Source organism: Salvelinus fontinalis, chromosome 35, assembly GCF_029448725.1.
Source record: "Salvelinus fontinalis isolate EN_2023a chromosome 35, ASM2944872v1, whole genome shotgun sequence".
In the NCBI taxonomy this organism is placed as follows: domain Eukaryota; kingdom Metazoa; phylum Chordata; class Actinopteri; order Salmoniformes; family Salmonidae; genus Salvelinus; species Salvelinus fontinalis.
This window is the reverse complement of record NC_074699.1, coordinates 28,990,189-29,013,339: the sequence shown is the minus strand read 5'-3', so window position 1 is coordinate 29,013,339 and position 23,151 is coordinate 28,990,189. Positions and strand designations below refer to the sequence as shown.

The 23,151-nt window shown below is 45.7% G+C and overlaps 1 protein-coding gene across 1 annotated transcript in view; it reads left to right on the top strand.

Annotated features, from left to right (window-relative positions):
* The first annotated feature begins 392 nt into the window (after positions 1 to 392).
* LOC129834921 (thrombospondin type-1 domain-containing protein 4-like) overlaps positions 393 to 23,151 on the top strand; it is a 45,759-nt gene continuing 23,000 nt past the window's right edge. The window contains exons 1-4 of the mRNA XM_055900295.1: positions 393 to 772; positions 1,353 to 2,379; positions 2,660 to 2,762; positions 3,917 to 4,053. Of these exons, the coding sequence (XP_055756270.1) occupies positions 393 to 772; positions 1,353 to 2,379; positions 2,660 to 2,762; positions 3,917 to 4,053 (1,647 nt within the window). The remainder of the gene's footprint in view (positions 773 to 1,352; positions 2,380 to 2,659; positions 2,763 to 3,916; positions 4,054 to 23,151) is intronic.

Genomic DNA, 23,151 nt, shown 5'->3' with positions numbered 1-23,151 from the left:
GGCAAAGCTGGCTGGCGCAGGGCAGGGTTGGCTGGCGCAGGGTCCTGAGACAGAGAGTGCAGTGATAGCCACTAAGGCGCTAATACATCTCTGGCAGCGTTACACAGAGGGCTAGAGTCAACAGAGGGATATGCAGGTAGTCAGTAGGGGATGGGAGAGTAGCAGACAACCTCTAATCAGACAAATCTGGGCTTTATCCGACATGAACAGAAGCTCATCGCATACACAGCGAGGGAGAGAGAAAACCGTTGTTGATAACATGAGGTCATTGTCTCATTGGCTTCAAGTCTTTCATGAATAATGATGTTATTCTTTTTCTTCTCTACTCTGCTCTCAAGTGGTGTCTGTTTCATGTTATCCATGCTGTGGGTGGTGTAGGGCTTTAACTCAGGATGTTCCTGCAGGTTCCTCAAAGGGCAGAGCCCCAGCAGCAGGAGGCTGGAGGAGTGCAGGGTGGGGCCCCAGGCTCCTGGGGCTCCTGGGGGCCTTGGTCCTCCTGCTCCCGCTCCTGTGGGGGAGGGGTTCAGGAACAGAACCGACCATGCCTACCCTCCCACACCCCCTCCATGGGTGCTGTTGCCTACCCCTCCAGGCCGGATGGCCACCACCTCAACCAGAACCCAGGTCATGTAGTGTCTGCCCTAAGACCCACTGTCCCGCTGCACCGCAACAACCCTGGGAAACCCACACCCTCCAACAGCAACACCAGCTTGGCCAGCCGAGGGGAGCTGAGGGACCAGCGGAGAGACAGAGAGGCCAATGCTGGACGCAGGTAAAGTATCTATCACACCATACAGACAAGGGCCTGTCTGTCTTTCAGTCTGACCTGTGTTTAATGTCCTGCATGCTGAGCAGCCCAGTCTAAAAGTGTCTCTTTGGAGCTCCAGCTCACCCCATGGTCCATTGGACTCACCTCCAGTGTAAAGCTATTCTTTTATGGATGGAGTCAATGGCTCGGCTTGTGCTTGGCGGGTTTGTGGCCTCCTTCCTGTGAGCTTGAGTTAAAAAGCTTTTAAATAAATAGAGCTGACAGTTGAGTAATGGGGGGTTGTTGACGTAGGAATCCAAGTCTCCAGACAAAAGCGCTCTCCGCTCTGCGCTTGTTTGCTGACACTAATATCCATCCGCTTCTCAGAAGTAATTTGCACCTGTGATATGTATCTTTGACATTTTGTTTGACAGTCTTTGATAGTCCAGTCAACACATTTTGAATGTAAACAAGTGCCGTAAGTGGAGGCTATTTAGCACAGACAATTGTTTTTACCCGTGTGTGTGTGTGTGTGTGTGTGTGTGTGTGTGTGTGTGTGTGTGTGTGTGTGTGTGTGTGTGTGTGTGTGTGTGTGTGTTTTCAGGAGAGGCAGTGACAGTCCCATCATTCCAGGGAAGTATGGCTATGGGAGGAGGCCTTACGTTGTGTCTCTCCAGACAGACACAGGCCAGACGTCTGGGATAGAGACAGGGGCTGGTCGCTCCCACAGACAGAGACGCTCCTCGCTCTCTGACCCCAGCCCGTCAGCCACCAGGCACAGAGGCCACAGGCCAAACCCCTACCGTCCACCCTACAACAACCCCCATCTCCACAGCTACAGCCCAGTCCATCACCAGCCCCCAGCCCCCCAACCCAGGTCTAACCCTAACCCAGCCTCCCCTCCCAGGGCTAACTCTAACCCTAACCCAGCCTCCCAGCCCAGGGCTAACCCTAACTCTAACTCTAACCCTAACCCAGCCTCCCCTCCCAGGGCTAACCCAGCCTCCCAGCCCAGGGCTAACCCTAACTCTAACTCTAACTCTAACCCTAACCCAGCCTCCCCTCCCAGGGCTAACCATATATCTAACTCTAACCCTAACCCAGCCTCCCAGCCCAGGTCTAACCCTAACCCAGCCTCCCCTCCCAGGGCTAACCATAATCCAGCCTCCCAGCCCAGGGCTAACCCTAACTCTAACCCGAAACCAGCCTCCCAGCCCAGGGCTAACCCTAACTCTAACTCTAACGCTAACCCAGCCTCCCCTCCCAGGGCTAACCATAACTCTAACTTTAACCCTAACCCAGCCTCCCAGCCCAGGTCTAACCCTAACCCAGCCTCCCCTCCCAGGGCTAACCATAATCCAGCCTCCCAGCCCAGGGCTAACCCTAACTCTAACCCTAACCCAGCACCCCAGCACAGGTCTAGCCCTAATACAGCCCCCCAGCCCAGGTCTAACCCACCCTGGTCCTCCTCACTCTACCAGTCCAGCCAGAGGCACCAACCTAGGCAGGAGCAGCAGCACTCATCCAGCCAGGCCTCAGCAGCTCAGCAACCCTTTGGACGGCCCTACAACCCCATGCCCACCTCCTCCTGTGTGGGAGAGCACAACCAGTACAAGATTTGCAACAACAACGTAAGAACGGTTCAGCCATCACTTATGATCATTTATGAATTAATCCCTCACTGTAACCCACAGCTAAACAGCTAAATCAATCACGAAGGGTTAAACATGGAGGTTATTAAGGAAGATGAGGTCTGACAAGACAGATATAGTGGAGATTTTACGATGGTTGACTTTGCTAGGCAGCGATTGTAAAGACTGGAATTTACCTTGGGGGAGAATGTGGCCATTTCTGGACATAGTAGGCCGGGGGACACATATTCACTCTCTATCTGTCTATATGTCTGTCCAGGCCTGTCCTCCAGCCAGTAGACACATCAGAGCGGTGCAGTGTTCTTCCTACAACAGCTATCCCTTCATGGGTCGACTGTACGAGTGGGAGCCTTTCAATGAAGGTATGGGTGGGTTTCGTCATGTTTTTCATATTACCGTGGTGTTGGACAATATTATCCAAGGTGTGAGGTGATGTAAGCGCCAAAGTATGTCACCTGTCTCAGCCATTTTGATGAATGTCCTGAGCTGCCAGATGTTGTTTAGCTGTTTGGAGATCTAGGTGTCTTAAGTATCCAAGCAACAGTCAAAACACCTCAAGGATAGACAATTACTTTTAGGATACTGATTAACATGTTGTGTTTTTCTTCTCTCTGTTGGAGTGAATGGCATTTACTGCAGACGTATGACTAGATTAAAGCTCAAATAACTTCACTTTAGTTGATGAGGACAAGTCAAGTTTGCTTGATACCTATCTCAAGCACATGAACATGCAATTACAACACTTTTAGCAATAGCTGTCCTTGTAAACCTCGTGAGCTAATGCACAAAACATCTGAGTGAAGTCCAAGTGCAGGTGGATTACAAACCTGACGTTACATTCACGTCACTGCCTGCCAACTCCCAGTGGTTTCCAGGCCTAGAGGGCATCTGCCTCCCTCCCACACAAGAGACACCACCCAGAGAGCTGTGATTCTAATTACCACTAATGGATCACCAGAGAGGAGCAAATAACCTGTTAACTTCCCTTGATCCCTTGGATTTATTAAGAATTTGGTTAGCTTTCCTTGAATCCCTCGTTGTTGCTTGACATTACCTTTCACCACACAGCATTACTGTAGAAGGAACACTGCAAACATTGATTTACTCATCACTTGTAATCACAGGATAATTGTGAGGACGTGCCAGGATTTAGTCCACTCCTCGCATCAGTTGCTAGATGGTAGCATGGCTCAATGGAAGAAAACAACTCTTTACTGCACTACATCACAATTCTAATGTAGCAGTCTACCCAGCTTGTCCACCTACATTGAACAATGTACTGTAATGAAACAGCAGGGAGCAGGTCTCGAACCCTCGACCTCCTAGCTCGAGGTCCGGCGCGCTATCGACTGTGCCGCAAAAGCATGCTCGAGCGGCAGAGTCGATTTCCGCGCTTATAAACCCAGGGTCGTTACAGTACATTTACAGCCCTGCCAGGCACCCTACCAGAGAGAGATAATGTTTTGTACTCATAAATCATATCAAATCATTTGTTTCTGTGTCTCCTCTGTCACAGTTTCAGGCGACCAGCGTTGTGAGCTCAACTGTCGTGCGATCGGTTTCCGCTTCTACGTGCGTCAGTCGGATAGGGTCATCGATGGGACGCCGTGCGGCCAGAACGAGACTTTCATCTGTGTGGCGGGGAGGTGTCAGGTAGGACACTTAACTCATTTACCAGTGGCCTGGCCAGGCCTGTGGACTCCTGCCAAACCACTCGGAATAGAACAGAACAGTGACAGGATGGATGGAATCAGAGGAAAGAAAAGCGTAATTCATTGAGATGAAATGTTGACAACATTCCACAAAACCTTCAAACACGAGAAAACACGGTCCCAAAAGAGTTCTCAAGATCAACTGCATCCAAATGCAAGATACAGTACATTTTATTAAAGACATTTAATCAATTATACATAACCAGCAGAGGGCAGCAGAGTATAACACTGTTATCTGTCCATAAGGAGTGAAACAGAGATCAGCTTGGGGTGACTGGGGTGACTGGGTGTCCAGGATCTGGGATCTCAATGAAGGATTATGATGGACATATTTGTTCCTTTGACTTGATTTTTTATATGCATCTCTGAAACACACCTGTGGCCAGAACTTGGAAAGACAACAGTCCCTGTGTAAACCTGTGCTATTGACTGACTGTGTCCAGTGTGCAGCTGGACACGTTTTACCTCTTATTTCATCAGGGTTGAACTCTTAGAGATGTTTTTCCAATATGATTTTAAGCCATAATTCTGAGTGAACCCTTTCCAAGTTGCGCTCTAGGAACTCGTGCTTGCCTCTGAGTCTCCCTTCAACTCAATTTGCTGCGCTCTCAACCACATTCCCCCCCCCCCCCCCATGGAGATCTTTACTATATTAAGATTTAATCAAGATAAAGAGTCCCTCTGATCTCATATTAGCTTTTAGTAATTTCCACTTTTAATACCTGTGAAATTGTGATTTATCACAGGGGCCAGTGTTCTCACCAGACCTCCAGTCCTCCAGCCGATAGATCTCTGGGCAGTGTGGTGACTAGCTGACCCCATGGAGGGAGTGGTCTGCTTTTATGTGGCCGTGGTGGGATCTCACTCAGTATTCATGCAGCTGGTCTGTGGTATGCGGGTGTGGTATGGACTGCAGTGTGCACTGTACTGTACTCTACTCTACTGTACTGTAGCTTATAATGCTGTGGTCTCTGGGTGTGGTATGAACTGCAGTGTGTACTGTACTCTACTCTATGTGTTTGGGTCCTTTTTGGCTCGCTGTCTCTAATACCCTGCAGTTGCCCAGTAGGTTTACTTGTGTATAACACGGTCCATATCTGTCCAAGGCGGACCCTGGATTTGAACCGACGCCAACACCACTTACCCAGAAAGCCTAGGCATTTCCGACAGTGCTTTAGCATTTCCGACAGTAACTATGCCATCTGCTACACGTTGTGAGCTAAACCAACCAGGTACCATTCTGTACTCTCTCTCTCTCCCTACTAGGGAACGTATTGAGGCCTGATTTCGGTGTATACTCACCTAGGGAATATATTCAGCAGGTCAGGGCACATCCCATAGTAGCAGTGAGATGCTGTCATAAATTATATTGAGGAGACCAAAATAGACTGATGACATAGACACAGAAACATCTGCTTTTCCTGCCTTGGCCCTTTTTGCTTGCATACAATAAAATCACATCTCCTACTGTAGCTGTAACCAAAGGCTCTGTTTATTCTGCCCTCTGTGTGGAGCTGGAGTCAGTTTGCAGCAGGCATCTCTTTACTTTGTATGGTTAAACTTTGACTTTGTTATTTCGCAAGGTGTCTGCAGAGGCTTATGGCTGCATTCTCTTTGAGCTCAATCAGATTTAGCCTATAGATATGTTGCATAGAGTAGAGCTCAGGTCTGTTTCTGCCTTGTCTGTTTCCTGTGGTCCTGCTCTACAGGAAGCAGACCTGTCCTGCACTGTGTGTTGAACTCTGTGTTGCTGTGTTTTATAAGCTCAGGGAGTGTGTGAGTGTGTGGGGGTGATTGGGGGTGATTTTCAAGTGTGATGAGAGGTTGTGCTGGAGCGAGTAATGCAGGAGTATGTGTGTTTATTTATGTGTACCACACACACCAATAGATAAGTAGAGTTTCCCACTGCAGATCCTGGAGAGCTTGGCATCCTGCCCACTCATACCCCTATAGCGCTACAGTCCTAAATACACACAGTAGACACAGACAGGTTTGACCTAAATTAGGCTCAGTAACAATCCCTGTATTATTGCAGTAGATAATTTGTTCTCAATGATTTACCTGGCTAAATACAGGTTAAATAAATACATATTGATCCCCTACTCTTTCTATTAGTCGGGCTAAACACATGCCTATTGTGTGGTCCATCCCTGATCAATATGATAAACAACCTAGCTCTCAATCTGACCTCTGACCTAAGGTGTCCCTGCATGCCTCTTGCTCATGTTTCTGAGCCACTTTGATGATATATCAGTCAGACTTTATAGCTCAGTAAACACGGTGACATTTCCTTTAGGTCCATGTCTCAGAGCTCATACTGTTAGTCAGGCAGTGAGTTGAGTATCAGAATATTAGAGAATGTCAGAAAAACTGAACATCTTTCTTCAAAATGGCCCTAGATAGTTGAAAAAAGGATTTGGCAGATATCCAGTAGTCATAGGTTAAAAATGTCAGTAAGCCTGCTTGTATTGGTCTCTATTAAGTCCCTGTGCTTACTGTGAGACAGGCAGGCTGCAAGCTGAATGTAAGAGAGTTTAGCTGGCTAAACACTTGGTCTGCTCTGTAGTCTCTTTGTGCTCAGTCTTGCTTTGTATTAAGATTGGTCTTCCTACAGCTGTGATGCCTTGGCTCCAATGAGCCGCCCCAGGGCTGTGGAACTGTGTTATATGCAATGCACTCTTGGTTAAAAAGCTCAACATAACTGTGGAATTGCACTACACACTTGATTAGATAGCTCAACATAAACGGTGAAATGAATGACATTGAATGACTCTTGGCATGTGGCCCACTGTGATCTCCTAAGGCTCGTAAGAAAATTAACGGAATGGTGCCAGGTTTCATAGCAGCACTACAACCATCCGGCATGGAGGTATTCTCAGAGCTAGAGAGGCGTCTATCTCTGTCAGTGAGAGAGTAGTAAACCATATTCTACTATCACAGTCCCGTTACAGTCCCGTTAGCTCAGTTGGTATAGCATGGCGCCAGGATGGTGGGTTTGATTCCTGGGGCCACCCATACATAACATTTTATGCACGCATGACTGTAAGTCACATACAGTGGGCTCCAAAATTACTGGCACCCCTGAATGGCAATGCACAAACAATACTTAAAAAAGTATCATTATAGCGATAAACTCAAAATACCAATGTGAGAAATACTGTACTTTATTAATGTTTCAATGGAACCCACCAAAATCATTTCTTGATTTAATAAAAAATCAATGTCCTCCAAATCAAGGTTTCACAATTAATGGCACCCTTAAAGACAATTATAAATCACATCTACCAAAATTAAACCAGGAATTAAATTCCACTTTTTAAGTTTATCTAAGTCTTAAGGAACTATATTGAGCCATTACATCACTTCCTGTCTCATTAGGGTATAAAAATGAGGTAACACGCATGCAATATCCCTTTGTCATCCAACACCATGAAGAAAACAAAATAACTGGCAGTTCAAAAGAGACAGATGGTTGTAGACCTTCATAAATCTGGTAATGGCTACAAGAACATCCACAAAAGATTGAATATACCACTGAGCACTGTCAGGGCAATTATTACATTCCAAAGACAGTTGAAAACCTCACGGGTAGAGGATACAAATGCATTTTGCCCCTCAGGATAGGGAGGAGGATGGTGAGAGAAGCAACAAAATCACCAAGAATCACTGTGAAAGAATTGCAGGCCTTGGTGGCGTCTTGGAGTCACCAAGTTTCAAAAAGCACTATCAGACGTCACCTCCACAACCACAGGCTCTTTGGAAGGGTTGACAGAAGAAAGCCCTTTCTGACCCCAAGACACAGACGCAAGCGCTTGGAGTTTGCCAAACATAATTTAAATTATGACTGGAAGAAGGTGCTCTGGTCAGATGAGACCAAAATTTATCGTTTTGGTCAGATACAGCACCGGCATGTTTGGCGTCGAAACAGAGATGCGTACAAGGAGAGGCACCTCATACCCACGGTGAAATATGGTGGTGGGTCAGTGATGTTTTGGGGCTGTTTTAATTACAGAGGTCCAGGGGCACTGGTTAAGATTGATGGCATAATGAATTCCACCAAGTATCAGGCAATTTTGGCTGATAATCTGGTTGCCTCTGCCAGAAGGCTGGGACTTGGCCATAGGTGGACTTTCCAACAAGACAATGACCCAAAACAGACCTCAAGATCCACACAGAAATGGTTCTGTGACAACAGAATCAATGTTCTGGATATGGCCATCTCAGGCAACCTCAATACAATCAAAAACCTGTGGGCTTAGTTGAAGAGGGCAGTTGATAAGCGCAAACCCAAGAATGTGAAGGATCTTGAAAGGATCTGCTTAGAGGAATGGTCCAAAATCCCTTCAAATGTGTTCCTTAACCTTGTCAAACATTACAGGAAAAGACTCCATGCTGTTATCCTTGCCAGAGTACTAAATGAGGAGTGCCAATAATTATGAAACTTTGATTTTGGTGAAATTTATTTTGTATTAAATAGTTGTATGATTTTGTTTGGTTCCATTGAAGCATTAATAAAGTACAGTATTTCTCACATTTTGGTATTTTGAGTTTATCTCTATAATTATATTGTTTATATTTTTTAAAGTATTGTTTGTGCATTGCCAGTCAGGAGGGGCAGTAATTTTGGAGCCCTCAGTACATTACTTTAGCAGACTTAGAACACTGCTAAGTTCTTCTCTCTACACAGGTGCTTTAGTTGATGCTTTCCATGGGATGCCTTAAGTTCCACGGGGCTCACACACATCTCACTCAGATCCATAGGACACATCCTCAAATCCACCCTACTTGTCTAATGGCTTTTTGTTACTGGACATGGGATCCATATGCTACTGTCTACTCTGGTTGAGTTGATGTGGTATTTCTACGTAGAGGAAAATCTTACATAGGGTGTAGGAATATCTCTATAGGTATTGTAAAGTGACAAATTAGTTATTTGGGGTCTTTGATATGAGGAAGCAAAGTGTAAGCAAAGAACAGAGAGTATGAGCTGGAAGCTGCTCTTTTGATCAGCATTACTACTAAAGATGGCAGCTGAAAAACTTTGTGGCTTCTTATATGGCTTCCTGTATTTTCCTTGAAACAGAAAAATTTGGTCAGAACTGTTTGAACTTGTCATGATCCTCTGCGCATGTGCTACTGACTCTACCTACCAAGAAATGTGTTATTTCAGGTGCTGTTTCTCCCCTCTGTATAACACAAAGAGGAAAAGCCTGTCCTCTGTAGAGGACTGTTACATTTTCCTACTTATATTAGAGTCAGGATATCTCTACTTGTTAACAGATTTATGTCTTCATAAAGAGCCTTCATCATGAGAGTGAGTACAACAGTATTAGTGTAGTGTGCACTGTAAACTGTGTTTGACCGATGCATAGAGGCTAAACGAGGCCTCTTTAGGATACCCCTTTGTCTCTTAACAGTGGAAAGACTGAGCCCTACCTATGAATCATGAGCTTAATGTGAAAGGCTTGGACCTTGTCACTGAATACGGTGCGCCTCATACACGATCCAGGTTTTACGCTGAAAGAAGGAAAACCCAGATTTGAGCCATAGAAAATGTTGAATGTGGTTACACATTTCAGATGGATGCTAAAATAAAGCTGCTTTTATGGCTGGAATTCCATTGAGCTGCTCTTTCTCTTTATATGCCAAGGATAGGCACTTGTGTGTGTATTTTTGAAGGGCAATCTCTGACCACACACTTCTCTGCTGGCGGGTGATGGTGGGGCTGAAGATCCACCTCAATAGCTGGAGGGTGTGTTCTGAGTGCTCTGTGGATAATTAGGAGATAAAGCTTTTACCACATCTACCGTAACAGTAACTTAATGAACCCCCCCTAAAAAAGAATCCTCAACATCCACTGATGGTCATTCTGGGTAATACTTTCGCATGCGTTATACCTCTCTTTTTATTTGACATTTGCTGTGTTTTTATTGAACACTGAGGATAGAGTGCTAGCCTAGGACCTATACCCTTTACATAACAGATGGCCCTTCTGTTCCTTCCTTGAAACTTTCTTCACACCAGTTAAAGAAACATTTCCCTGTGAATGTATTCAATAGTACCATATGGTTTCGTATGGTTTCAAGCAACAAGAGTATAAGGGTAAAATTACCTCTTAAAGGCTGAAAATAGTGTTGTTTCAGCATGTAGGCTAACACAGGTCCCTGTTCTGACAGGGTAAAACCATAGACTCCTACTACTGTAATTCAGCGGTCTCTTCCCCAGAGCCTTGTCTTGGCTGTCGAAGTCAGCTCTGCTGATCCAGGTCCTCCACTGGTGTCTTTGCCAGTGCTCTGTCTCTGTTCCATATCTCACTTTCATTATGTGTGTGAGGCCAGATTGTGTGTCTGTGTGAGTCTATGGGTCCGCCCTGCCCTGGGTCCTGGGTCCTGGGTCAGGAGCTTGGCTGCCTGGCCGTTGCAGTGGCTCCCTCTCCTCTCCTCCCCAGTGCTGCTGTGGCTGGCCTGCATCCCTCTCTGCCAGGCTCACCCTAACACAGCCAAGCCTCCCGTCGCTCCCTGCAAAAACTCCTCCGCCGACCAACAGACAGCTGCATCTGTTTTAGACATTCCCCGCGCGGGAAGCGACTGACTTGTTAAACTGGGGATGAGAGGTTCTGAAATACTGCTGGCACAGACTGGTGAAGAGATCACAACCATGCCTCTCTCACGGCAGGCTCCAGCTACAGGCCCCAGCTACAGGCCCCAGCTACAGGCCCCAGCTACAGGCCCCAGCTACAGGCCCCAGCTACAGGCCCCAGCTACAGGCCCCAGCTACAGGCCCCAGCTACAGGCCCCAGCATGTTATCCACCATTTTCTGGGTATGAAGAGGCACTTTAGTCAAAAGAGCCAGGGCTTACATTTACATTTTAGTCATTTAGCAGATGCTTTAATCCAGTTTGTGCATTCATCTTAAGATAGCTAGGTGGGCCAACCAAATCTCAGTCATAGTAACTACATATTTACTCAATAAAGTAGCTATCAGCAAAGTCAGAGCTAGTAAGGGGGGGAAAAAGTCAAGTGCGAGAGTTAGTTCATAAAAGGTAGCGGTCCTGCTGCTGGGTTGTTGCCCTCCTACGGCCTCCTCCACGTCTCCTGATGTACTGGCCTGTCTCCTGGTAGCGCCTCCATGCTCTGGACACTACGCTGACAGACACAGCAAACCTTTTTGCCACAGCTCGCATTGATGTGCCATCCTGGATGAACTGCACTACCTGAGCCACTTGTGTGGGTTGTAGACTCATGCTCACGTCTCATGCTACCACTAGAGTGAGAGCACCGCCAGCATTCAAAAGTGACCAAAACATCAGCCAGGAAGCATAGGAACTGAGAAGTGGTCTGTGGTCACCACCTGCAGAATCACTCCTTTTTTGGGGGTGTCTTGCTAATTGCCTATAATTTCCACCTTTTGTCTATTCCATTTGCACAACAGCATGTGAAATTTATTGTCAATCAGTGTTGCTTCCTAAGTGGACAGTTTGATTTCACAGAAGTGTGATTGACTTGGAGTTACATTGTGTTGTTTAAGTGTTCCCTTTATTTTTTTGAGCAGTGTATATATTATTTACAAAAATTGAGGAGGGGTGCAAGTGGGGGAACTGTGGAATTCTTTAAAATACTCTTTGAAGAGGTAGGGTTTCAGATGTTTTCGGAAGATGGGTAGGGACTCTGCTGTCCTAGCTTCAGGGGGAAGCTGGTTCCACCATTGGGGTGCCAGGACAGAGAAGAGCTTGGACTGGGCTGAGGGGGAGCTGCCCTGCCCTCTCGTAGGGGAGGGAAGGCCAAGAGACCAGAGGTGGCAGAACAGATTGCTTGGGTTGTAGAGTTTGAGAATAACCTGAAGGGAGGAAGAGGCAGTTCCTCTTGCTACTCCGTAGGCAAGTACCATTGTCTTATAGTAGATGCGAGCTTTGACTGGAAGCCAGAAGCGGGGTAATATGGGATAATTTAGGAAGGCGGGCTGCAGCGTTTTGGACAAGTTTCAGGCGTTTGATAGCACAAGTGGGGAGACCAACCAACAGCGAGTTGCAGTAGTCCAGATGGCCTGGATTAGGACCTGCGCCACTTCTTGTGTGAGGTAGGGTTGTACTCTACGGATGTTTTAGAGCATGAACCTGCAGGTGCTAGTCACTGCTTTGATGTTTGCAGAGAACGACACAGTGTCGTCCAGGGTCACGCCAAGGTTCTTTGAGCTCTGGGAGGGGGACACCGTGGTGTTGTCAACTGTATTGGAGAGGTCTTTGAGTGGGCAGGCCTTCCCCGGGAGGAAGAGCAGCTCTGTCTTGTTGAGCTTGTGGTGGTGGGCTGACATCCAAGCTAAGATATCTGCCAGGCACGCAGAGATGCGTGTCTCCACCTGGGTGTCAGAAATGGGGAAGGAGAAAAGTAATTGAGTGTCATCTACATAGCAATGATAGGAGAGACCATGTCAGGATATGACAGAGTCAAGTGACTTGATGTACAGAGAGAAGAGGAAGGGGTCTAGAACCGAGCCCTGGGGGACACCAGTAGTGAGAATACGTGGTGCAGACACAGATTCTCTCCACGTCACCTACCTGTTAGGTAGGATGCAATCCAAGAGTGTGCAGAGCCTGAGACGCCCAGCCCTGAGAGGGTGGAGAGGAGGATCTGATGGTTCACGGTGTCGAAGGCAGCAGATAGATCTAAGAGAATGAGAACAGAGGAGAGAGAGTCAGCTTTGGCAGTGCAGAGAGCCTTTGTGATACAGAGAAGAGCAGTCTCGGTTGAGTGACCCGTCTTGAAGCCTGACTGGTTAGGGTCAAGAAGATCGTTCTGAGAGAGCGAGAGAGATAGTCAGAGACAGCACACCCAAGTGTTTTGGAAAGAAAAGAAAGAAGAGATACCGGTCTGTAGTTTTTGACATCAGAGGAGTCGAGTGTTGGTTTCTTTAGGATGGGAGCGACTCAGGTCATTTTGAAGTCAGAGAGGACGCAGCCAGTTGTTAGGGATGAGTTGATGATGGAAGTGAGGAATGGGAGAAGGCCTCCAGAGATGGTCTGGAGAAAGGAGGAGGGGATCGGGTCGAGCGGGCAAGTTGTCGGGTGGCCGGACCTTACTAGTTGCAGGATTTCATCTGGAGAGAGAGAGTAGAAAGATGTCAAGGCGTAGGTTAGTTCTGTGTGGTACCAGTGGACTCAATAGGCTAAGAGAATGAGGAGCTGATTTTGTCAACCTGGAGGTGGTGGAAGATTAAGGAGGGAGGAGAAGGTGGAAACGAGTTTCCTAGGGTTCGAGGCAGAAGCTTGAAATTTAGAGCGATAGAAAGTGTCTTTAGCAACGGATACAGAGGAAGAGAAGGTAGAAAGGAGGGAGTGAAAGGATGATAGGTCCTCCATTTTCGCTCAGCTACCCGCAGACCTGTTCTATAATCTGGCGAAGAGTCACGGAGCAGGAGAGTAGGACCGAGCCGGCCGGGAGGAAAGGGGACAGTGCGAGTCATAGGATGCGGAAAGGGAGGAGAGTACGGTCAAATATGCAGAATCAGGAGACAGGAGGGAGAAGGATTTAGCTGAAGGGAGAGATGATAGAAGAGGAGAGAATAGTGGGAGAGAGAGAGTGAAGATTGCTAGGGCACATTACCATTTGGATAGGGGCTGAGTGGCTAGGGTTGGGGAGAGGGCGACAGAAAAGGAAACAAAGTAGTGATCAGAGACCTGGAGGGGGGTTGCAGTGAGATTAGTAGGTGAACAGCCTCTAGTAAAGATGAGGTCAAGCATATTCCCTGCCTTGTGAATGGGAGGCGACTGGAAAAAGGTAAGGTCAAAAGAGGAAAAGAGAGTTGGAAAGAAATTAATCAAAAGGCAGACATCGGGAGGTTGAAGTCACCAGATACGAAAAGTGGTGAACCATCCTCAGGAAATTAGCTTATCAAGGTGTCAAGCTCATTGAGGAACTCTCCAAAGGTATCTGGTGGGTGATAGATAACAACAATGTTGAGCTTGAGTGGACTAGTGACAGTGACAGCATGAATTCAAATGAGTAGATGAACAGGTGAGAGAGAAAATCTCCATTTAGGAGAAATTAGTAGCCCTGTGCCACCACCGCCAGATGCTCTTGTACTATGAGAGAAAATGTAGTCCGATGAAGATCACTCTCTGGAGTGATCCAAGTCTCCATCAGGGCCAAAAAGTCAAGGGACTGAAGGGCATCATAGGCTGAGATGAACTTGCCGTTCTTGACCGCAGATTGGCAGTTCCAGCCGTGCCAAAGACCAGGAATTCCACATGGGTTGTGCGCGCAGGATACACTAAATTAGAAGGGTTGCAGCCAAGGGGTGTGGAGCATCTGTAAAGCCTACAGGGAGAGGAGCGAACAGGTAAAGAAAACACACACATAGTTGACAAATTAAGAGCAAAAGGAGATCATCTGAAAATAACTAGGTAAGATACTCAAGTGAGCCTAGTGGTGTGGATCCTTCCTCTCTTTCCTTTCTCAAATAACTCGGCAGAACAACTCTGCAGAACCGTCTTTGTTACGGTGACGGCTTTAGTTTTGCAACGAGACCGCCTCTGACACGTCGCTTACAGCTGCCGCTGAGAAAACAGGGGAGACGGAAGTACTAATTGCTAATTTCCTTGCAAAGGTGAAGAGCACATCTCTCTGTACTAATTGCTGATTGCCTAGGAAATGAGAAACCACTCCCCCTCCAATATAGCCACTGATTATCCAAACAAGAACAGTCACAAATTGCCCTGCCCCTCGATTCTGATTGATCTGTCAACAATCATCTGCAAGTTATGAGCAGTCAGCAGTTCACACACTAAGTAGGCTACTGGGAAGACAGGCAGCACTTAAAGTAGATGGCCCTAGCTAGGAAAAAGACAGTACTAGACAACAGCAGATAAAGACACAAATGATACTTATCACTCCTGGAGATATCAGGAGTCCTCTAGTTATAGAATGAAGCATATTGAGAGGGCGCCTGAGAAGCTGGCTATATACTCAGAAAAGAGGTGAAATCACTCCCCCCTCCAATACAGTCACTGATTACCAAAACAACAACAGTCAGTGATTGGGTGAGTTAGTATATGTGCTGTAAATAATTCCCAATAGGACAGACAACATGTGTGAATCAGTGAAATACAGCAGGTAGCTTGTTCTTTCACTGTAGAATGCCATGCATGTTAAAGTAGAGGTGTTACTGGACAGAATATGGTTTAGGTCAGCCAGATGAGAAGGAGATGATAGTTGAAGGGGCGAAACCTAACTTCCACTTAAATCACATTTTAGTCATGCATTGATGTCAATGGGAGACTAAGTGAACATTTGATTTAAGTAGAAGTTAGGATTCTCCCCTAAGTGTGTCATCTCAGCCTCCCTAGTCCCGTTCAGCCTGGTCCACCTGTTTCGTTCTGAGTGACTGGCCTTTAATGTGCCGGCTGGATCTGTGGGTCAGACTTCTGCTGACCAATTCTCAGGGGTTGAGCACAGAGCTCATAAAGGATGTGTCTGGAGACAGGGGAGTCTTTGACCCTCTGAGTAGGGGCACGTTAAATCCTTCACGCTGTGAACAGAAAGTGTCTGCTTTCAATAGGACTCAAACTTGATGCATTTCCAACACCCAGTTAGTTCCGGTCTCCACCTCCTGTCTTTTACATTTAGGAAGACTCATTTCCTCTGAATACAATAAATACATTTTAGCTCTGTGTCCCTGAAGTCTGAGATATTTTCCCTGTTTGATGCTTTGTCTGGTAGAGAAAGTGAGATAGACTATTTACTCTAAATACAGTACACTGTACAAAACGATGTGCATTTAATATTTCCATCACGATTCAATTTTGAAATAAATAGCATGGTAATTTACATGTATCACTACCAAAGGGCTGAACCATTTGGACTCATCCATTTGCTGACTGCTTACTGCTTCTCCACTGTGTGAAACATCCCCTGGTCTCTACAGCCTTCACTGCCCCCGGACCGCCATGCTCATTTCCTGCCCCTGGTATTCAGCTGAAATATATGTCTCCTTTGTACTATGGGAGCTGTCAGCTCCACTGAGCTTGAACAAGCTATACATGAGCGCAAGATAGACCTGAACTATAGTACACACCTCTGGGGACAGGTAGTGGAGCAGAAAATAATACTGACAAGGTAGTGTTAAAGACTCTCTGACTGCTGTTGCTTCCTCTGCCAGGTTGAAACAAGTGCTAAACTGTCACTTTCGACTGGAACGGTATCTTTACAGTACAGTACATGGCAGGTTATATACTACTACTCTCTCATCAGTCTTTATTATGAGTCAATAGAAAAAATCGAACACTCTTTTTTTAGGTTTCTGGGAGACTGACCAAGGATGGTGAACTCCTCTAGTGATTGTTTTTTGGCATCCTGTGATGATTGTTGTTCACTACACCATAGCCCAAGTAATATTATAGTTTTGGTAGTATGTGGTTATGGGCCATAGTGCAACCGTGCCTGAGAGGTGAACAGATTTATGAGGGGACCCTATAGGGTCATACAGTGTTATTCTTTACATTCAGTCAGCAGCCACACACACTGACTGACTGCTGTTGACAGTGATTGGATTGGCTGTTGTCTGGGTGGTTGTCAATGTCCATTGAGGAGCTAGTTGAATGGATTTGAAGCTTCAATAGTTTGTTTGTTTCATCTGAAGGCCATTCAATGAGTGGTCAAGGTTTGCTGAATGGCAGGAATTTATGGTCAATGGAGAGGGAGACATTGTGTGTTTGTGTGTGTGTGAGCGCACACGAGTGTGAAAGTGCATGTTTGAGCGTGCGTGTGTTTGTGTGTGCTGCATGTGTGTGTGAAAAAGGGGATAAGTGCATTGGTACATACTTGTCGTGTCTAAGTGAATGTGTCATCAGTGCTGCAAGTGGGCTGCCCCCAGAGGTCAACCTGGTCATAAATGATCACCTTATCTGTGTCTCCTAACGACTTCATTACCATCAGGCTATTAGCAGGTGTGTCAAGCAGGAAAAAACCAACAGCATACAAACAGGATCAGTTTTCCCACAGAGCTTATATCCTGTCTGTCTCTCAGCTACATGCCACATGGTACCCTATCCCTATACAGTACCTTCAGAAAGTATTCAGACCCTTTCCCTTTTCCCACATGTTGTTACGTTACAGTCTTATTCTAAAATCTAATAAATAATTTGATATTTTCATCAATTTACACACAATAATAATCTACACCCCATAATGACAAAGCAAAACCTGCTTTTTAGATTTTTTTGCAAATGTATACACATTTTAAAACTTAAATATCACATTTACACAAGTATTCAGGCCCTTTACTCAGTACTTTGTTGAAGCACCTTTGGCAGTGATTGCAGCCTCGACTCTTCTTGGGTATGACACTACAAGCTTGGCACACATGTATTTGGGAAGTTTCTCCCATTCTTCTCTGCAGATCCTCTCAAGCTCTGTCAGGTTGGATGGGGAGCATCGCTGCACAGCTATTTTTAAGTCTCTCCAGAGATGTTCGATTGGGTTCAAGTCCGGGCTCTGGCTGGGCCACTCAAGGACATTCAGAGACTTGTCCTGAGTGCTCTGGAACAGATTTTCATCAAGGATCTCTCTGTACTTTGCTCCGTTCATTTTTCCCTAGATCCTGACTAGTCTCCCAGTCCCTGCCGCTAAACTACATCCCCACAGCATGATGCTGCCACCACCATTCTTCACCATAGGGATGGTGCCAGGTTTCCTCCAGAGGTGACGCTTGGCATTCAGGCCAAAGAGTTCAATCACTTCCATTTAAGAATGATGGAGGCCACTGTGTTCTTGGGGACCTTCAATGCTGCATACATTTTTTGGTAATTTTCCCCAGATCTGTGCCTCGACACAATCCTGTCTTGGAGCTCTACGTACAATTCCTTCGACCTCATGGGTTAGTATTTGCTCTGACATGCACTGTCAACTGTGGGACCTTATATAGACAGGTGTGTGCCTTTCCAAATCATGTCCAATCAATTGAATTTACCACAGGTAAATCAAGTTATAGAAACATCTCAAGGATGATCAATGGAAACAGGATGCACCTGAGCTCAATTTCGAGTCTCCTAGCAAAGGGTCTGAATAAATATGTAAATAAGCTATTTCTGTTTTTAATTTTTAATACATTTTCTATAATGTCAAAAAAACTGTTTTCGCTTTGTCATTATGCAGTATTGTATGTAGATGGATGAGGAAATGTTTTAAAAGGCTGTAACGTAACAAAATGTGGAAAAAGGCAAGGGGTCTGAAAACTTTCAGAATGTACTGTACAGTCATGGCAAAAAGTTTTGAGAAAGACACAAGTATTGATTTCCACAAAGTTTGCTGCTTCAGTGTCTTTAGATATTTTTGTCAGATGTTACTATGGGATACTGAAGTATAATTAGAAGCATTTCATACGTTTCAAAGGCTTTTATTGACAATTACATGAAGTTGATGCAAAGAGTCAATATTTGCAGTGTTGACCCTTCTTTTTCAAGACCTCTGCAATCCGCCCTGGCATGCTGTCTATTAACTTCTGGGCTACATCCTGACTGATGGCAGCCCATTCTTGCATAATCAATGCTTGGAGTTTGTCAGAATTTGTGGGGTTTTGTTTGTCCACCCTTCTCTTGAGGATTGACCACAAGTTCTCAATGGGATTAAGGTCTGGGGAGTTTCCTGGCCATGGACCCAAAATATCAATGTTTTGTTCCCCGAGCCACTTAATTATCACTTTTGCCTTGTGGCAAGGTGGTCCATCATGCTGGAAAAGGCATTGTTCGTCACCAAACTGTTCCTGGATGGTTGGGAGAAGTTGCTCTTGGAGGATGTTTTGGTACCATTCTTTATTCATGGCTGTGTTCTTAGGCAAAACTGTGAGTGAGCCCACTCCCTTGGCTGAGAAGCAGCCCCACACATGAATGGTCTCAGGATGCTTTACTGTTGGCATGACACAAGACTGATGGTAGCGCTCACCTTGTCTTCTCCGGACAAGCTTTTTTCCGGATTCCCCAAACAATCGGAAAGGGGATTGATTAGAGAAAATTACTTTACCCCAGTTCTCAGCAGTCCAATCCCTGTACCTTTTGCAGAATATCAGTCTGTCCTTTCCTGGAGAGAAGTGGCTTCTTCTTCTTTTCAGGCCATCCTCCAAAAGTCTTTGCCTCACTGTGCATGCAGATGCACTCACACCTGCCTGCTGCCATTCCTGAGCAAGCTCTGTACTGGTGGTGCCCCGATCCCGCAGCTGAATCAACTTTAGGAAACAGTCCTGGCGCTTGCTGGACTTTCTTGGGTGCCCTGAAGCCTTCTTCACCAACAATTGAACCGCTCTCCTTGAAGTTCTTGATGATCCAATAAATGGTTGATTTAGGTGCAATGTTACTGGCAGCAATATCCTTGCCTGTGAAGCCCTTATTGTGCAAAGCAATGATGACTGCACGTGTTTCCTTGCAGGTAACCATGGTTGACAGAGGAAGAACAATGATTCCAAGCACCACCCTCCTTTTGAAGCTTCCAGTCTGTTATTCGAACTCAATCAGCATGACAGAGTGATCTCCAGCCCTGTCCTCGTCAACACTCACACCTGTGTTAACGAGAGAATCACTGACATGATGTCAGCTGGCCCTTTTGTGGCAGGGCTGAAATGCAGTGGAAATATTTTTTTGGGGATTCAGTTAATTTGCATTTTTTATTTTTATTTTATTTTATTTTACCAGGTAAGTTGACTGAGAACACGTTCTCATTTGCAGCAACGACCTGGGGAATAGTTACAGGGGAGAGGAGGGGGATGAATGAGCCAATTGTAAACTGGGGATTATTAGGTGACCATGATGGTTTGAGGGCCAGCTTGGGAATTTAGCCAGGACATCGGGATTAACACCCCTACTCTTACGATAAGTGCCATGGGATCTTTAATGACCTCAGAGAGTCAGGACACCCGTTTAACGTCCCATCCGAAAGACGGCACCCTACACAGGGCAGTGTCCCCAATCACTGCCCTGGGGCATTGGGATATTTTATTAGACCAGAGGAAAGAGTGCCTCCTACTGGCCCTCCAACACCACTTCCAGCAGCATCTGGTCTCCCATCCAGGGACTGACCAGGACCAACCCTGCTTAGCTTCAGAAGCAAGCCAGCAGTGGTATGCAAGAGGGACTTTGCAATTCATCTGATCACTCTTCATAACATTCTGGAGTATATGCAAATTGGCATCATACAAACTGAGGATGCAGACTTTGTGAAAATTCATATTTGTGTCATTCTCAAAACTTTTGGCCACGACCGTATATCCCTATGGTCTCTGGTGAAAAGCAGTGCACTATAAAGGGAATAGGGTGCCATTTGGGGTGCATCGCTCTATCAGTCAGTCAGTCAGTCAGTCAGTCAGTCACAGTCCCATGCCCCACAAGGAACCTCCAGTGATAATGTAGCATACCGTGGATCTCCATACCACTGTCCTCCCCACAGGATGACCCTGTTATGCACAGACAGTTGGCTTTATGAGCCAAACAGGCCAAAGATTAAATAGTGATTGCAGCTATGTTCCCCGATCCCTAACCTCACCTCCACCACACCCCTCATTATCCTCACACTCTCACCTGTTTTATTCATTAACAACCCACTCTCTGCCTTCCTTAGTCAAAGACATTGCTTGAAGGAAACAATCAAGGGACCTACATGCCTGGCCTTGCTGCAGCTAATATGTATCCCAGATGCACAAAAATCTGTTTTTTTCTCTCTTTCTGCTCTACTGCTCGATCTTCAAACTGTGTTCTTCCTGACACAGTCCACTCCAATAGGTCTTTCTAATGTACAAGCAGTTCATGTTTGGGTTTTGGGTTTGAAATGTATAGCAATATGGAGAAAGAATTTTTAAATATACGACAGATTGAATTGAAATCCAGAGTAGTGTTTGGTTAGAAAATGTTTTTTGAATATGTCTGCTCAAATTGACAGGATGTGAAAAAATGTGTCCAGGTCATGCTTACATTGTATTTTAAGACATGATGGAAATATGACAGTAAATGGGAAGCAAACATGAATACATCCATTGTATGAATCCTTTTGTAATTCATCATAACACTATACAGTAATGGTAAGACCACCTGATGCTGTAGGCTAGTGCATGTCTCTGGTGTGTGTGGATGTGTGTTGGGTAGGAGACTTCAGGAATCAGACATTGGGAGTCAAGGCTGCTGACCTGACCCATATGTTGAAGGAAACACAACTCCAACCAGAACCAGGACATGCTTTACTTTTCAGTCTGTCTGATCCAGCAGGTCCCAGCAGCGGGCCTCAGGGTGTTAAGCGTACTGTTCAATATCAGTCCAGATTATTATACAGTATATCAGGAGAGGATTAGTAGCTGATGTGTCTGAGATTATAGAGATAGATATGCTGTTGAAAGTTCTCTTCCCCATACACTACGTTCCCTGTAAACATGTGTGCAGCTGTTGTGTTGCTGCAGAGGTTGCTCACTGCTCAGTCACTGGCTGTCAGTCAGTCTGCCTCTGGGAGATAGAGAGAGAGTGCCAGCGAGTGGGGAAAGACAAGAGAGTGCCAGCAGAAGCCAAGCTAAGTCCAGGTGTTGAGACGCCACTATCTAAACTTTCTGGCTTTTTGTCTGTCCATGATGCCTTTGCTTGCCGCTGTGAAAGATTTAAACACAATTGGAGATGTAATGGAATTAGATTCATTCAATAGGTGCTGATATGACTTGTTCAGTGTTCTCAGTACTCTCATTCATATTATGCGGTGACTCACTGCTGGCTTTGCTTAACAGGGACAGGCCATTTTTTGTGCTAAAAAAGCTTATTTTCTCTTAATGGTGTGTAAGCACCTGTGGCCCAAAGAAGAGGGTGTGTCCACTAACAGCCTGCTGGAAATCTCTCTCTCTCTCTCTCTCTCTCTCTCTCTCTCTCTCTCTCTCTCTCTCTCTCTCGCTCCTCATAGCCCAGCTGAAATACAGAATTGTAGTGGATACAGTAGTTTGCGGCATGTGCCTGTTGTGGTCTCCCTGTACTGCTTTAAAATCTTAAAATATTACGTTATCTCATGGTTAAGTGAGGATGGGTGCAAAAATGCTCTTTGTCTACAAATCAAATACAGCCACAATGCCCTCATGCACCCACTATGGTCATATAATTTTATGTGAAAACCAACTGTCATAGTCTGATGAAGAGTGCACTCCTAACTACAGTGTGTCCTGATGAATTAGGGTTTAATGTTGTGGAAACAATGGTGCAGCAATAGGAAAACCATATGATGAGTTCAGTCTTTTTGGCTTCGGCTTCTTTACTTCCAGCCTTCCTTGCGACGTGGCTCGCAATTAAGTGCTTGAGTATGCTTGTATAAGAGAGAGTGCAAAGGGATTGTATTGTTGCAGAGTTTGTGGTTTCTCCATGTTCAAGAATATGAAATGCAGTCCGTAGTCAGTCTATTTCAGTGTTAGAATGTCCACTTGACCACAAAGTGTTTTGGGCTGTTATGTTACTTTTATTTGGCTGTCTGCTGTGTTCCATTGTCAGTAGTCTAGATTACATTACAATGGTATTCCATCAAGTCCTACTAAATAATGATTAGCAAAGGTATCCAGTTGAGTTGTCTCACCAACACCTGTCCATTGTTGACCACACAGTAGGAGGCTTCCTGTTCCACCATTCATAAACAATAAATACTCTTCCTCTTCCCTTCCCAAATATTTACTTTTTCATTTAAACATCTCTCCACTAATCTTCTTTTTTCCCAGATATACCTTTCTCTCTCTCTCCCTCCCCCCTCCCGCCCCTAACTTTTCCTCTTAAATGCCCCAGCCTCCCCAGCTGCGCCTCCTCCAGCTCAGTTTACAAGGCTGTGCATAAAGATCAGCAGAGTAGTGGTTTTGGCGTTCACTGCACTACAGGGGCAAGGCGAAACAGCCAGGAGCAGCTACCGTTTTCTACTGGACCTGTCTGAATGCATGACTGAGTGCTGCTGGTCAATAGTTCTTGGCCAAATGAGAGAATGCTATCAGGTCTGGCTCTTCTGCTGCTTGTCTGCCTCCTTCACATGTTTGTGACTGCGCAGGGGAATCCGTGGT